Source organism: Ailuropoda melanoleuca, chromosome 8 (genome assembly GCF_002007445.2).
Source record: "Ailuropoda melanoleuca isolate Jingjing chromosome 8, ASM200744v2, whole genome shotgun sequence".
NCBI lineage: Eukaryota > Metazoa > Chordata > Mammalia > Carnivora > Ursidae > Ailuropoda > Ailuropoda melanoleuca.
Window position 1 is genome coordinate 11,438,949 of NC_048225.1, and position 15,656 is coordinate 11,454,604.

General features: G+C 49.6%; 1 protein-coding gene across 5 annotated transcripts in view; it reads right to left on the minus strand.

Moving 5' to 3' along the window:
- Positions 1-10,954: 10,954 nt before the first annotated feature.
- The window catches only part of CADM1 (cell adhesion molecule 1), a 321,733-nt gene continuing 317,031 nt past the window's right edge, over positions 10,955-15,656 (minus strand). For all 5 annotated transcript variants that reach the window (XM_034665807.1, XM_034665806.1, XM_034665804.1 and 2 more), the window contains one exon: positions 10,955-13,934. In XM_034665807.1, the coding sequence (XP_034521698.1) occupies positions 13,816-13,934 (119 nt within the window). In that variant the 3' untranslated portion in view covers positions 10,955-13,815. The remainder of the gene's footprint in view (positions 13,935-15,656) is intronic.

Here is a 15,656-nt window from a genome sequence, read left to right on the forward strand (position 1 = left end):
TGAGGGGCAAGGCCACTTCCATCCTAAACATGGCTCAGGGTCCTGGCTGGGGAGGAGCGGATCAGGAACATAACACCCCGGTGGCGGGTATTTGGCACTTCCCTGTGAGGCTGCCTGCAACCAAAGTATATAAAAGGAGAGGGTTGGACTGCAGGAGCTCGGAGGTACTCGGCAGATCTGACATTCTATATTCAATGATTGCATGAACTAAACCAAAGCTACAGAATCCATTTAAGACTCTTCCTAGGTGGGAAGTGCTGCAGACTAAAAACTGTGTAACAGTAAATGCCTGGGGGAGTCGAGGAGGAGTTCTCCGAGCAGCCACGGTGAGCTCACCGTTCCTCGGGGCCCTGGGGAACCCAGGACACGTGTAAGATGCGACCCCGCTGTGCCAGGATCCAACAGCCTGGTGTGGAGAGAAAACACACGCTTGAGACGAGAGGAAAATGTGTCGGGATAGAACCAAGTGCTAATTGGGCGAGTCTGTTTGGGGGCTCCCGGCCCGGTCTGGGAAGCCCCAAGGAGGACGTACGACTCCCAGAGCCTAGAAGTTTGACAAGAACCTACAACCAACATTTGTGAAGCCCCCTAGCATTGTTATCTACCTGGTCCCCACAACCTGGGGTGAGGTGGGTATTTTAAGGATGAAGAAACAGACTCGGAGACTTGCCCAATGTCAACTTTTTATTGTGAAGGAGTTGGGATTTGAACCTAGGTCTGCCGATAACAAACTCGTGCCCTTCAGGAGATTGGGCAGCAGGGACAGGAGGGGTGGCGCACCGTGCCCAGTCCTGAGGGAGATGCAGTGGCAGAAGAGGTTGGCTGGGGTGTGTGCTAACTCAACAGACCCGAGAAGACTCCCCGGGGCCCCTGAGTACGATGGGGAAACTAAAGATCAGGGCTGGCTGCAGGAAGTGTTTCACATGGCTGCCACGGTCATCTGCGGACGATGCGGGGAGCAGCCAGGGCCCAGACAGGGCCGTGCACCAGAGCAGAGCGACTCCGGGGGCTGCGGGGCGCTGGGTTTCTACCGCCTCTCTCCAGGCTACCGATGGGCCACGCGACACGTGCGTGTGAATTGGAGAAGAGGCGCGCTTTCCGAGAAGGTGCAGTTGGGCACCTGCTCACCACGCTTGGCTAGCAGAGGGTGGGCTGGATCCCCGTCCTTGATCTGACACCCTCGTCAAGTGAACAGCCTGTGCAACTGTACAGACTGGTAGACTTGTCTCCCTCACACACACACACACACACACACACACACACTCACACCTGGACCAACATCTTCTCCTTGCCCAGGGCATTCACTTCCTTGGGGGAACTGGAAACCTCGGTAACTTCGGTCCACTCCATCCTTCCTTCCCAAAATGTTTTCCCACCACATTCCTACTAAGAGAAGCTGCTGGCTGGGCTGGAAGCAGCTTTGAGAATAAAATCCACAAGGTCAGGGAGAAGCAGAGCCAGAAGCAGTGATTCTTCACCTGACTTTAAGGATAGAGTAACAAAGGAGAGAGTGCCGAGAGGCACCGTCAAGGACGGACAAGGCTTTTGAGGCACCCCCTCCCCTCATCAAACTGTTAAAATGGAATACAAAGCTCAAGTCTTTATTACAAAAAAAAAAAAAAAAAGTAGCAGCCGCTGAAGAGGGGGAGCCAGTGAGGGGGGAGAGAGGAGCGAGCCACGCTAAAATCAATACCGGCCGGGACAAGCATTATCCCATGTGGAACACCTCAAGCCTCTGCCTAGAAAATTTGATTGGATCTTCAGAAAAACCTATTAGTGTGTTGTCAGGACCTTCTGGTGATAACTGACCAGCGCTCGCCAATCGATGGGCTTCACTTGTGCAGCTCCTGATTTTTTAACAGCATAATTGTTTTTTTAATAACGGGCTGGCTCGCCCACTCCAGCAAGCAGGGAGTCAAAGCCAGACTCCCGACTTAAAATATAGAGACACACGCAGCTCCGGCCACTTCTTCCTAATTGCACAATTACTTTACGGAGCACCGGGGACGGGAGGGCCGTAGTGGGGGTAAGGCTTTTTTGCAGCGAAGCCAAGTTAAGAAAAGTCACAGAGGTAATTACACAAGTCAAAATTATTTACTAAATGAAATCTGTTCTTCACAAAGGAACCTTTATTTATTTTTAAAGAAAAAAAGGGCAAAAATTGCATGATCTCAGCATGGCAAGGATAGCATAAAGCAACAGTGGAATTAGTGGTCAATTATTACAGCTTCTTAATTTTCAACCCGAGAGCTTGCAACGCATTTTATTTGGGTTTTTAAACGCACTGTAACAACAGCAGTATTTCTGCTCTTTACCATGCCTTGGATCTGAGATGTCAAAGTACTTTACAAACAAATAACTCGAAACAATTTGGGATTGAGGCTCTTTATAGATGGAGAGCAGGGCCCGGGGAGGAAGCAATTTGCCCAAGGTCACGGGCTGAATCAGAGGCACAGCTGGAAACACTACTCATGAATGCCGGCTCCTGGAGCCAGAGCTCATCACCACCAGCCTGCCTCCCTCCCACACACGCACCGAAACAAAACCCAAAAGCTGGAAGACAGCAACGGGGCAGAGAAGTCACCTGCCCTCCAAAGCCCAGGGTGTCCACACTGACAATTTGCTGTACAGATCGGAAGCTGGGCGTGCGGGTCAGCTATCTCTGCAGACTGCCATTGCTGAAACCAAGAGAATCGGTCGCTAATGAAAGTTTGCAGTGTTCTCTGCATATTGGGGCCGGCTCAGCTTCCCATCTCAAGCCCCTGGTGTATTTGTCAGATTCTTGCAAAGCATCAGCCTCCCAGGAAGGTCTGGTACTCTGCCCGCCTGGAGGGTCTCGGCTCAGCGTTAGGGTGCAAGATTCAGAAGAGGAGAGGAGAGAGAGCATGACAGGGTGGGATAGAGGGGGCTAGAAGAGAAAGACAGGTGGGCCTGGTTTCCAACCTTTGCAGGCCCTAGGACCTCTTCTTACAGAGCCTCTATCCCGCACTACAGGAAATCCATTACAATCCCTCGAATACAATTTATAGGTGATTATTTACCAGTTCAGTTTGGTTGTAGTTTACTGGTTGACAACATTACAGTTTTGTAGATATTTAATTAAGCATGTAATAATTTTTGATTTTACAGTTTTCTTTTCTGTATTTGGAGCTCTTTCTTTTTTTTCCTTTCCAGGTGTCAAATACTTTCACAGGGTCTGGAAATGTTTATAGGACATAGGCACTACCCATATTGACCTAAATGGGTAAAACAGCCCAGAGGGAGAGAAAAAGGGACAGATGAGACAAAACAAAGTTGACAGGACAGTGAGGAAACAGAATCGAAACTAAATCAAAATAAAACAAAAATTCAGCAAAGCAGACAGAGGGAGTTCCAAAAACTCTGGAATTGCTGGTTAGAAAGAAGAGAGAGAGAAAGCAGGCCTTACCAGGATATTTCCAGGAAAAGAGACAGACAGATGAAAGACCAATCCAAGCAGAGATGAAAAAAAAAAAAAATCTCCCTCTTATTATCCAGTAATTTATGGAGCACACGGCCAGCTCCCGTGCGTGGCTTCAGAGATACAGCGGGGTCAGATACCCACTCTGCACCCGAGGAGTTTGCTGTTTTATTGAGGGAGACAGAAGGTAAGCAAACAGTTCAGATATGTGATAAGGACTCAGATGGAGGGAAGCGAGGGAAGCGGGGAGGCTGGGCAGGTTCAGAGGGGGAACCCAGGGAAGGACGCTCGAAATGTTCAAAGGCACAGAAGTGTGGACAGCAAGGCGCAGGAGCCTGAGGAAGGTCCGGGTAGGGGTGGAGGCGGGGGTGCGGGCGCAGGAAGGCCACCGGGGGAGGCTGAAAAGCCAAACTAAGGTGATTTAGACTGGGAGCATCTGGATGGATTCTGTAGCCAAAGGTCAACCAGGAGTGGTTTCCAAGGCGGGGTGGGGGTGGGGAACAGGTTTACTTCCCTTTGGGACAATGAGAGGCCGGCCCAGGTGTGGAGGGTGGGGGGGGACCAGAGAAGACGTTGTCACCTTCTTATGGTGGGAGGGAAAGGGCCTGTAGGAGGGAGGGGACAGGATGAGGTTGGGTCAAGCCCGAGAAGCAGTTAGGGGGCAGTGGGCAGGAGCTGGGAACGGGTTGGAAGTGGGAGATGAGGAAGTGGGGGGAATCAGGGATGGCCCCCAGGAGCCCAGTTTGAGTGGCTGCTGACGCTGTTATCAGGCAGAGGGAGTGTAAGGAAAGGGGCAGGCGTGGAGGAAAGTTTTCATTTCCCCAGAGCCCAATGATCCTAAGGCAGGTGCTATGCTAGAGGGGATCATGTCCCAGTGAGGCCTCTGAAAAGCAGCTGGAAAACCCCAGAAAAACCCTTTAAGGGGTGAGGACAGCCCCAGTAGACTGGTCACTGGTGGACTGGTAGTGTTTTAGGGGGTACTCTTGGCCAAACCAGAAACAACCCAGAGACCAAACACCAGAAATCTGTTCATTTGTGCTCGGAAGAGAGGGGCTTGATGTCAAGAGGGCCCTACAGGGAACAGGAAAGAAGCCCGGAGACTGTGTTGAATGCAGGACTGGGGCCCCCTTTGTGATTCATGGTTGAAGGGAGTTGACTGGAAGCTAGCAAATGAAAGCTCCCAGCTATACCCCAAAGTCCCTGCGCTCCCTGGCCCCCTGTATAACCTGCGTAACAGCTAGTGCCATGGCGGGGGTTAGAGCGAGACAAAGATCTCCATTGATCATGGCAAATTCATTGGGTTAAATTCCCATCACCCAGAGGTGACCCTTTCCTACCAGAGGAAGTAATGAGCTAGAAATAAGTGCCATCTGACGCTGAGTCTAAGTAAATCTGTGATCATGGACATTTCAAGCCATGGCTTCGGCTTGGGCTTTCAAACAGATGGATGCTCTAACAGGAAATTGCCAAGATGAAGAAGACAGTGCGCGTGGCTGGGGAAACGGCCGGGGCCACGCACGGAACTGGATCCCCAAATCCTGGCCCGGGACTCGCTCAGCATTCACGGGAAGTAAACAGCCCCAGAGCAGAGCACGTTTCTTTCTTGGTCTTTGATGTTGGCAAAGGGAAGACAAACGAGGGCTCTCTGGTTTGGGGACGGCATGAATGAACCACACATGTCCATAAATAAACCAGGAGCCCTCCAAACACGCTGCTCGTTTGTTCACACAAAAGCCAGGCTGGCAGCCCTCTTGCCAGGCCATGTTCACAGTTGGATCCTTACTGCATTGTGAGCGTTCAATCAAACTTTCAGTGGTGAAACTCTGGAAGCAAAAAGCCAGCTAAGCCCAAATGGTCCCTTTGCTTTTCCATCTTTTGTGGCTGCCTGGCTGTGCTCTTATGGGTTTTGTTGTCAACAAACTCCTGGCTTGCCTTTGAGCACTCCAAATTATTGAAAATGACTACAGCTTAAGACTGGCAGGATGATTGTTAAAAACAGCCCTGGCATTAATCATAGCTTAAGAGCTTTTGGAAAATGATTCTAATTCAGAAGGGGTGGCTTACAAAGAGGCTTGTCGAAAGCGAAGCAGACATCAACTTCTGAAAGGCGAAAAGCCTCCTTGGTACCCACACCTGGCTTCTTCTGAAATCCAGCTGGCAGACGTGTGCGGGGGGCACAGCGTACCCCACCAGCTCAGCCCATCGGAGACCACCTTGGGTTTTCCACGGGTCTCACAGCACCCGTCCCCCTCATCTGCCCCCCACCCCAAGATGGGAAAGACTCCTGGGAGTGCCCATGGTTCTACGTCTGACAGTCCTTGGAAGAAGGGCGAGGTGGCTGGGCGCCTCGTATTCTGTTGCCAGTTGGAATGCCTTAGACCGGTACCAAAATAAGCTATGTGCATAGAGGCAGCTGCGTGGGCAAACACACGGTCAGCATTTGCAAGGAGCCAGGCAGGGCAATGAGCGAATACTTCTGCCTTTTGCCTGCCTGGCACAACAAAGGAGAATGATTTTTGCCATCAGCATTCTCCCTATCACGGAATCATTGCACAATTTAGTATGATTAATGGTTTCCATTTAGGAGAAAGCTGAGAATGAAAACAGTGGGGGAGTGGCAGTAACCGGCCGGGGGTGTTTGCGGCCGCCACTCGAGCGGAGGGGCCAAGGGGAGAGGCGGCTGGTGCCTGCTGGCCGTGCCCGCTACCTTTCCTTCTTGGCATGGCTGGGGAGGCACTCTGGGGCAAAGACACACATGGCTTGGACATGCATTTGCAGACACAGTCTGAGAGCTGCAACCTCGCGATGCACTTTCTGCTGTTTCGTCCTCGTGGCCTTCCGGACATCGGTGAGTGAGGAGCTGCTCCCTCTGGGCCTGCCAAAGGGAGCTTCGTTCCCAGAAGTTCCTACCTAAGGGCTGCATGGCTGGAGCTAGCAAACTCACTACACCACTCCTTGGCATTCCCGAGGACCACATGGGGTTGCCGCACAGGGAAGGCCCCCCACCCTGTGCTGGGACGGCGGCAGCGGCCTTCACCAGAGCCACCTCTGTCTCTGGAGCCCCCAGGCCGGACGACCTAGTCTCAGCTCCCAACGGCTGGCTCTCTGGGGAGTCCTTGTCGACTGTGCAGCATTTCGGTCTTTCTACTTCTGAAGGCACTGCTTCTGGTCAGATCTCCCGGCTGCTGGAGGTGGGTGGTGAGACAGTGGCCGCCATAGCCAGAGACTTGTGGGTGCTGATAGAAACCAACCGGGAAAACACAGAAGATTCAAGAAGGCCTGCATCTTTTTTTTTTTTTTTTTTTTTTTTAAACAAANTAAGCTTTTGTAACAGAAGCCAGAAAGGGAGAAAATTGGTGATCTTGGCTGGGTCTAACATGACTCAAGACCCTTCTCGATGCATTGGTGTCTCTGCAAGGAAATCTATTATTTTCCATAAACTGTCTTAAGCATCTCCCGGGCTACATTTCTGGCTGTGTTAAGAATCAAGCCATCAAGAACAGCTGTGAATGTTATAAACTTTCAGCAGCAGCAATGGGCTTTGGCAGGGAAGTAGGAGCAAAAAACCCAAGTAGGACATTTCAGTTGACAGTAATGGCATTTTCCCTTCCTTGTCCAAACGATAAAAGATTCATGCTCCTAATTGCAACACTATAGCTGCCCCCATCACTTTATTCTGGGAGAGGAGGTTAGAGAAAACAGGCCTAGAGAGAGGGAGAGAAAGAGAAAGAGAGAGAGATGGATGGTAATTTCGTCACTAGCTAACAGAGACTGATTAGTGCAGAAGACTTCCTTCCACAGCAATACGTTTTAATCAGGTCTGCTGTGTCTGGGCAAACAGCTTTTGTGGATTAGCTAGACTGGAGCCTGCCAGCATCCGTTGCAAGTTTAAACGATGAAATACACAACTACAGAGAAAACAAACCAAAAAGAGTAATAAAGTCACACATTTCAATATTCAGCAACCATTAAGGGATTTAAATATTTGCTTGCTATTAAAGGCTTGCATTAGGCTCTTCCAACACCAGCTCTGGAAGACTGAAATATCAATTACCGATCAATTTTCCCCCTAAGTCAACACTAATGCAGGATAAACAGTATTAGAAGATGCAATGGTAACATTGCTGACTTCAGGATGGACTTCCTGCTGGTAACAGCAAGTTTGAGCCTGGTGATTAATTAACCTGAGAAGATAGCACTTAAGGAAGATTTAAGGCGGTCATGTGTCTGAAATATGACTGTGAGCCAGGGCATGTTTGGAAGGCAGCCTGAGTCCTGGGCCCGGAGCAAGCGTGGATTTGACCCTCTCTAGGATTCCTCACTTTTCCCAGAATCACCACCCCCACAACTCAACACCTTCGAGGATTAGGAGGGAATGGAATGGGACAGACTGTGGGTGTGCGTTGGAGAGAGAAAGCATAGAATTTAAGTCAGGTTCCTTGTTGGGATGCATCAGGGAGTTGAATACGCAGGGCCTGAGGTGCAATTCCCAGAACTGACCAGCAGGGGCGGTAGACTTCGGAATGAAAACCACCTAAACCAATTTCCTGTATACCGGGAGAGCGGGGGAAACGGAGGTCCAGAAGACTTGCAAAAAAGATTCCTGCTTTCAAGTCTCAGTTTTGGGGTATTCGCATTAATCTTGTGCCTCACGCCCTCTTTGGGATGTGTCATGATGGGGGCGGGAGAACTTGGGGGCATCGAATACTGTGCCTCGTTTCGGAGGCACGTTGGACAAATTTGAGATGAGCACGAATAAGGCAAGGGACGTGGTTTGAATTTTTCCAACATACCCTACCTCATTCTGAAGGCCCCTCACAATACACGGTAGCAAGAGTGAGGCTCTGCTCAGCCATTCCCAAATCCGCCCTTCCCCGTGGGAGAGAACAGATCCTCTGTCCCAGCAGGTCCGTGAGGATGACGGGACCGTTAGCACTGCACTCAGGCTGGCTGGAGTGGGACCAGGACCAGAGGCAAAGCTGCCTGCACTGAAGAAGCCCTTGCAAACGTCAAGGTTTGAGACACAGAATCGGTGACCTTCACACTAAGTCAAAAGTGCGACTCAGCAGCCAGGTGCTCTGCCAGTCTCCCTGGAGTGCCCTACTCTTTGCTGAGTGCCTACTGTGTGCTCACCCCTGTGTGACCCCTGGCCCACGAGGTCTTTGGATGACGGCCAAGAGTCCTCTGTTCCTTCTCCTGGACAGTGGGTTAGGACACCCAACTGCTTCATTTTGGAAATCTTTCCAAAGCATACATGTGCGGCTGCGGACAGACATTCCCCTCCAAAGGCGCGGGGCTGCCAGTTCTTTACGACTAAGGGCCGCGTCCTTGGTAGCCTGACAAAAAAGGTCTGAGGCAACTTTATAGCGAAACAAAATGCTTCCACTCCAGCGGGGTCCTCCTACCTGTATCGTGGTGCCTGCCTGGTTGCTTTAAGGCTCTGGATGACGGACTGAAAAAACATCTCTCCATGGAGTAAGTCCACGCAGAGCAAGAATTCCATTTCAAGTAGACAGAGGACAGTGAAAGATTGCACCAATTAACACCCGCGTGTCACCTCGGGGTTCCAGGTGATGTATTTGGAAAGAGCAAGCAGGCCCAAACATTTGTGAGAACCCTCCGGAGGACACGGGGACCACTTTCACTCCCGTGCCAAGTGAAGGACCGGGCGTCTTATTGAGCTCCTGCTCCCGTGGGCTCTCCTGGCGCCTCATTTCAGGACTCTGAGGGCCCGTGCGCCGCATGTCACCACCCCACGTCTGCCTCACTTCAGTGAACTTCTTGGGTCCCTTCACTGTAGGTCACGGCTGAATCTGGAGCGTCATGCTACAGACCAGGGGACAGGGCTGCTTACACCTTCCAAGGCAAGTTGCACGAGGGCATGAGGTGTCCACGTACAAGAGGGGCCCGAAGAGCTCCCTCCGCGTGAGCGGTACCCACCTCTTGGTAGCCGTGGGGAAACTTCTATCCTTATGCTCCGTCTCCCTCCGTCCTGTGCGGCTGCCTTTGTGTCTGGCACCTTATTTGCTAAGCACTTCCTGCTTCTCTCATGTGTTTTTTCCTGACGACACTTAGGGTGAGCCTTACCTTCCCGAGCAGGAGGCCAAGGCCAGGTAGGGTGGGTCCCTTGCCTGAGGTCTCACAGCTAGGGCTCGCTGGAGCAGGGACTGGAGCCCATCCTCCTAACCTCTGCCCTCCATCGCCCTCTGCGAAAAGCTATGAGGAGTTAGTGCTCCCCAGAGCACACAGGCCTGGACTGGCCCTTGAAATCGTGACTCGTGTGCCTGGGCTTTGAGGACAGCCACAAGACTGACCCCACCGTCCATGTCTCATCTGGCTTGCTTTATTCTCCCCACAGGCGCAGGCTGGCGGGGCTCCCGCTCCCCCAGTGCTAACCCATGCTCTCGGGCCTGGGGGGGGGGCCCAGCTCCCCCGGGAAGCTATCTTGATTCTCCAGCCCGTTTCCCTTCTCCAATAAATTCCCCCAGAACTCTCAGGGGCTCCTTAATCACCTTCAGCACGGCCCCCATGTCGGAGGCCCACATGTTTTCACATGGGCGGGACTGATGCCCAGGCTGGTCTCCAGCCACTATCTTACACCTCTCGGTGTTTATCACAACGCAGAACGCGCAGAGGTGCTGGTAACTGCGTATCTGATCGGCCGATTTGTACAAAGACAGGCAAGAGATCAGGCCAGGATGGCAGGAGGCTGGAACGAGAGACACAGCCTTTGGCTGTTCTGGAGCTTACCTTTTCTTCCACTGCTGAGCTCTCCCCATTACCTGCCCCAGAGAGAAGAGGAAGCTCCACCCCAGCCGGGCGAATGGTGGGGAAAGGGAGCTTGGGGCTGCTCACACCTTATCCAGGCATTTGTGAGATCAGCCACCGGGACGAGTGGTCACGGCTCACTCGGGCCTGCAAGGCAAGGGGGGCAACAACACACCCGTCCTGCTGTGCACGTGCCCTCAGGTCGCCGCAGCCTAAACAGGGAGAGAGAAGCGTCTCCCCCGCAGGCAGCCCAGCCAGTCCTCCGCAGATCACACCGGCCTTTTGTTAAAGGAGAGAGGGCTTGAAATGAAGAAGGCAGAATGAACTGTTAAGACACGAAATCCCGAGGTAAGAGACAGGTGGAGCAGCCAACACGGGGAAGTTGGTGGGGGTGGTGGGTGAAGGGGGTGGGGTGGGAGGGCTGGAGGCGAATCTGCGGGAGGGGCCGTCCCAGCCGGCGGCCCTCCGCTGCATGGCTCGCACCTGCACAAACCGCTGAGTCCGCGCTGCCGGAGCACCTGGCCCACCTGTCCACTGAGGGGGAGAAGAGAGCAAGGGCAGGGAGGGTGAGCGCAGGAGAGAGAAGCAATTCAGAGCCCCAGCCGGCAGCCTCTCCCAGCACCTCCTGCCCGCGCTGGCGGGCGCCGCGTGCGACCCTGGGGAGGAAGCTGGACCAGGGGCCCCCATCTCTTCTCTCGCGCCCCGGCATCCGTAAGAAGTCCATAAAGAGAGTAAAGGATCACTTGGTAACATTAATTTTTTTTATTAAGAAGACAGATATTTTATAGTACTTCTTTTTTTTTCTTTTTTTTTTGTAAAAATGGTATACATGAACCAATACAAAATGCGAATGGGAACATATGGATATGGAATTTCTTACACCATAACACTGTTCATGTACACCTTAAAAACAGAACTGGCCTAAAGGGAAAAATAAGACGTCGGTGTGACTAAAGAACAAGCTTATTTGGCATCAATTATACATCCTTCATTATTTTATATTCCTTTAAAAAACACAAAAAACAAGTTTGTTCTTTCTTCACTCTAAAAAAAGTGATCGACCTGTACAAAGTAATACTCGACAATACATTTCAAACAGCGCACTGTATACTTAAGAAAAAATACATAAACCAATATACAACTAAAACCCATAATTTCCTGTTTTTGCTTTGTTTTATTTACTTTTTTTTTTTTTCTTTTCCAATGTGTGGGGCCTACACTTTGCAATCTACCTGAGACGGAAAACACCAATCGAAACACATGAACCTGAGACATGTCAACATTGTAAGCCATAAAGTTACATCAGGAACACTGCACTACTGTACACTTTTCAAAACAAAGATGGGAGATCCCAAAAATGAGATGCCAATTTTGTGAGCAATGGTAGGCTTTTTTTTTTCCCCCTAAAAAGAACAACTGAAAAGACCTTTCAACAACATGCTAAATGGTTCTCACCCTTTGATGTGGTTATACTATGGTCAGAATGGGTGCTAAGGGCTCGGAACAGAGCTGCACATTATAAAATTCATTGAAAAAGGGATGTTCGTTGTGGCTTTTTGTCTTGGGTAAGTGCCTAGAGATAGGAGGGGGGGAAACAAAATGCTGCTCAATATGGATTTTCTTTTACGTATCAGTCCGTTCCCAAAAGGCCCCCATATTGCAATGGTTCTATCAAAGGTTAAAACAAAGACAAGAAAAATAAACACACTTTCAAATAACAAAGAGTTGATACTTTTTTCCCCTTAAATAAATCAGCGTAAGTTTTCCACATAATGTAACAATAGTAAAAATGCACCTTGCAAAATCCAAAATTACTCACTGAAAATGTTATATAATATATATTTATATATATATATAGATCTCTTTTTTGATGCCATCTTTCCATAGGGACTGTACTCTGGAGTCTGGAGCCTTACCAAAACATACGGTAAGAGTTTAGTTTTCGTCCTTCGGGACTACTTCTAGATTTCCTAGACGTTTCAGTGAAAATCCCCACATTGCTTTAAAAAAATGTAAATGGTAACTTGACTCCTCTACCTTTTCCCAAGGCTCCCCATCTAAGACATGTTCCAGGTAACTTATTTTAGTAGCAATGCACTATGGCTGCCATCATGCGAGGATCAGTCATTTTTTGGCAGATGGTTCTTAAGGCTGAGGAAAGAGGCCAAGGCTAGTGTATGAAAGGTAAAAAGATAAAAACACTCACATTTGAGTTTTGATTAAGTAACTGAAAATCCCTACATGCTGTTTTTCCACCTCTGCTCTGACCTTTCGAGAACTGAGATCGACAGCAGACCAGTGTGAGAACAATACCGGCCCTCCTTTTGTACCTCCTGCCTTTGTCAAGCCAAATCTGAAGGAATGAAAGTTTCACACGGATTCGAGTTGGAAATCCCAGCATGACAAATATCTGTAATATACAGTACACGCAGGCCACATCCTATTGCCTTCCTAACTAAGCACAAAGGAAAAAAAAAACAAAACCAAAAAACCAACCCTGTCCCATCCAGTCATTCACACGCCACGCGGACTTGCTTTTTCCTACAAATTACTGAGAAGTATGGCCGATTGGGAAAGGCGGATGGAATCCTTTGGAACAGAAATAACCAGAGCAGAACTAGCTTCCCCCCCCTCCCTACTTCCCCTCCTGTGGCAACTCAAATTTGTCCACTTATATAAAAGGAACAGACCTCACCTGTCAGGTCTGTTTAGGGCACTGAAAAAGGAGGAGCTCTTTCCGCCCCAAACCTTTCTGGACAGTGTGGGGTATCTATGCTGAGCCGTCTACAGATACAGAATTAAAGACAGATTCAATCTCATTGTGACACACCTCACTTGCAGATAACCCTGTACAGTAATGTAGTTCCACAGCAAACAGAACATTTTCGGAATCACAGTCTAAGTTTCTAGTCTTCACTGCTCTAAGTATTTGCAACATGGGTAGCAGCAAAGAGTCCTCATTGTTTGTTCACCCAAATCTTTACGACAACAGAGAAGAATGCATTATGGACACACTAAATTCTGAACTATGAACTCTAAGCTGTGCTGGTTCTCCTTTTATGAAACTGAATTTTGAACAGAAAGCAGTAACTTCAAAAATAAACAACAACAAAAAAGCAAAAACAACAACAAAATCAGGGGAGAAAAGATTCTAAGGAATCCCAGCAGGCAAATTCCAAAATGGGAGATTTTGGGAAAAAAAAAATCCAAAAATTTTTGGGAAAAACAAATGCACACAAAAGAAAAAAGAAAAAAAAAACAGTAAAAAAAAAAGGAACGCAACGAACAAACAAAAAAACAAGGCACAGAATTTTCTGCAATCTACTCAAACTAAATCCAAGCGTCCAAGTTTGACTTGGTAGGAAGAAATAAAACTTTAAAAAGAAAAAAACCAACCAACAAACAAAAAAAGAGGTGTCAAACAGCAGAGTGTACTTTCAAAGAACATTTTTTTTTTTTACACAGCAAATCCCAAGCCTTCCCAGTCTCGCACCTTTCCACCCATTCATAAAAAAACACACGAATTTCTCTCGCAAGTTCCAACATCACTGTCTCTTTATCATCTAAATAGGGCCAGCTGGACACCTCATTGAAACAAAAAGGCTGATCTAGATGAAGTACTCTTTCTTTTCTTCGGAGTTGTTCTGTCCTCCTTCTGCATTGATTATAGCTGTGTCTGCGTCTGCTGCGTCATCGGCTCCTTTGGCTTCATGAGTGAAGTATGTACCTGAAAGATGAAGGGGTAAAGCACCGTGACTGTCTGATGGCCTCTGTGTAAAGTGGTACAGAGATGGCAACTTGCTTTATGGCCATCATCAGCCGAAGTGGTGTGCAGGCAGCAGAGGGGAAAAAAACAATTGGAAGGAGAGAGCGAGGTGGGTGAGACAAATGGGGATCCGGGGGTTCCAAAGGCACCACTCCAACTGAACCGCTGCGATATAATTCAGCAAATGAGACATTAGAGCAGTGATTATGACCAGAGGGTGTCGGCAGAAGAAGACGTGAGTGGGAGCTAAAAATGCAGAAAGCTGGAGAGCTGCTGACTGACGTGTGAACAGTAAACGCCAGGACCAATGACCAGAGATGTGCGCGCACATGGTTAGAGACCAAAGCAAGGAAGAGCAATTAGCCAATTAATGAATTAGGGCCCTGATGATGTTCTACTGTGGCCTCAACTCGTGTATTTGAAGCCCTCGGCTCCTGTCTTCAGGAGTCATCACTGCCTGTGCGTCCTCGGGGGCTCGCACAGGCATGTCTGACCGTCTTCTGCCTCCCGCTTCAGCGTGGGGTTCCCGATCCAGAAACAACTTGATATAGTAACGGTTGTGATCAGGGCTTGGGGTCTGTCTTAAGGGATGAGCGATTCTCGCTCAAGGTGTGACTCTAGCCTGGACCCGGATTCATGGATTCGCTAATTGGCACAACCACTTGAGAATGACGACACACAGAACGCTCCAAAGTTGGAGACACTCTTATCGGCAGGTCCCAACCATTTATGGGACAGTTTATGGAGAGACACAAGGACTGCACCTCAGTGGGACTTCTAGGTAGCACTTACACTGCCTACCATAACCAAATAGCCCTCCTCCCATTATATACTGTATTCTCGAAGATTCTTTAGGAAAAAAAAAAGGCCGATACACTGGTTGTGTTTTCAGGTTTTCGTACGTGACAAATCTGAGCAGGCAGATGGTCAGATGTCCCCCGCCTAGTCCCTTCTTTCCTCTGGCCCCTCTCCTCCACAGCTGCTGAGCAGACTCAGCCCTGCTCTCTGGCCTCACCTCCCTGGCTCTATCAAGCTCAGCACCAAGAGGCTGAGTGTTGTCGGCCCAACGGGCTGCCTCCTGGGCATGGGCAGAAGGTCCCCCAAATGGTTTATGTGGGAGATGGGCACTGTGGGTCCTAAAGGTGGTTTCAAGTACCTTGGACCTCCATTGCTATGCTCAAGGGACCTTCCCCAAACCCAAATCCTACGATCCAGTGGTATGCAGGCGCCTGAGGTTAATGCTACAGGAAAACCCCACAAGCTCACTGCACCGAGCTTGAGAAAAACAGCGGAGAGAGACAAGGGCCGACAAAGAAAGGGAGAATAAATTACCAAGGGCGGCGGGGTGGGGGGGGGGGCGCGGAGGATCAGAGCAGCATGGGGCACAGAGGAGGAGCGTTGGAAAAGATGATTGCCCATCCAGGCTGCACAGTTGATAAGTGTGATGATTAATGGCAATTTAAATCAATTGCACTGATAATTTTTAAAAAAATACATATTTATGTGGCTTTTAAAGCACATCAAACCAAGGAAGTATTCTAGCCGCTGTGACCAGCTTCCCCGGAGCTAGGGGCCAGACAGCACTGCCTGTCCACCTGCTTCCCTGAAAGCAGCAGGGAATGCGGCATGTTCTTTCCACGGGGATGGCTTTGGGGTTCAGGCCCCACCTCTCACATCCCAGCC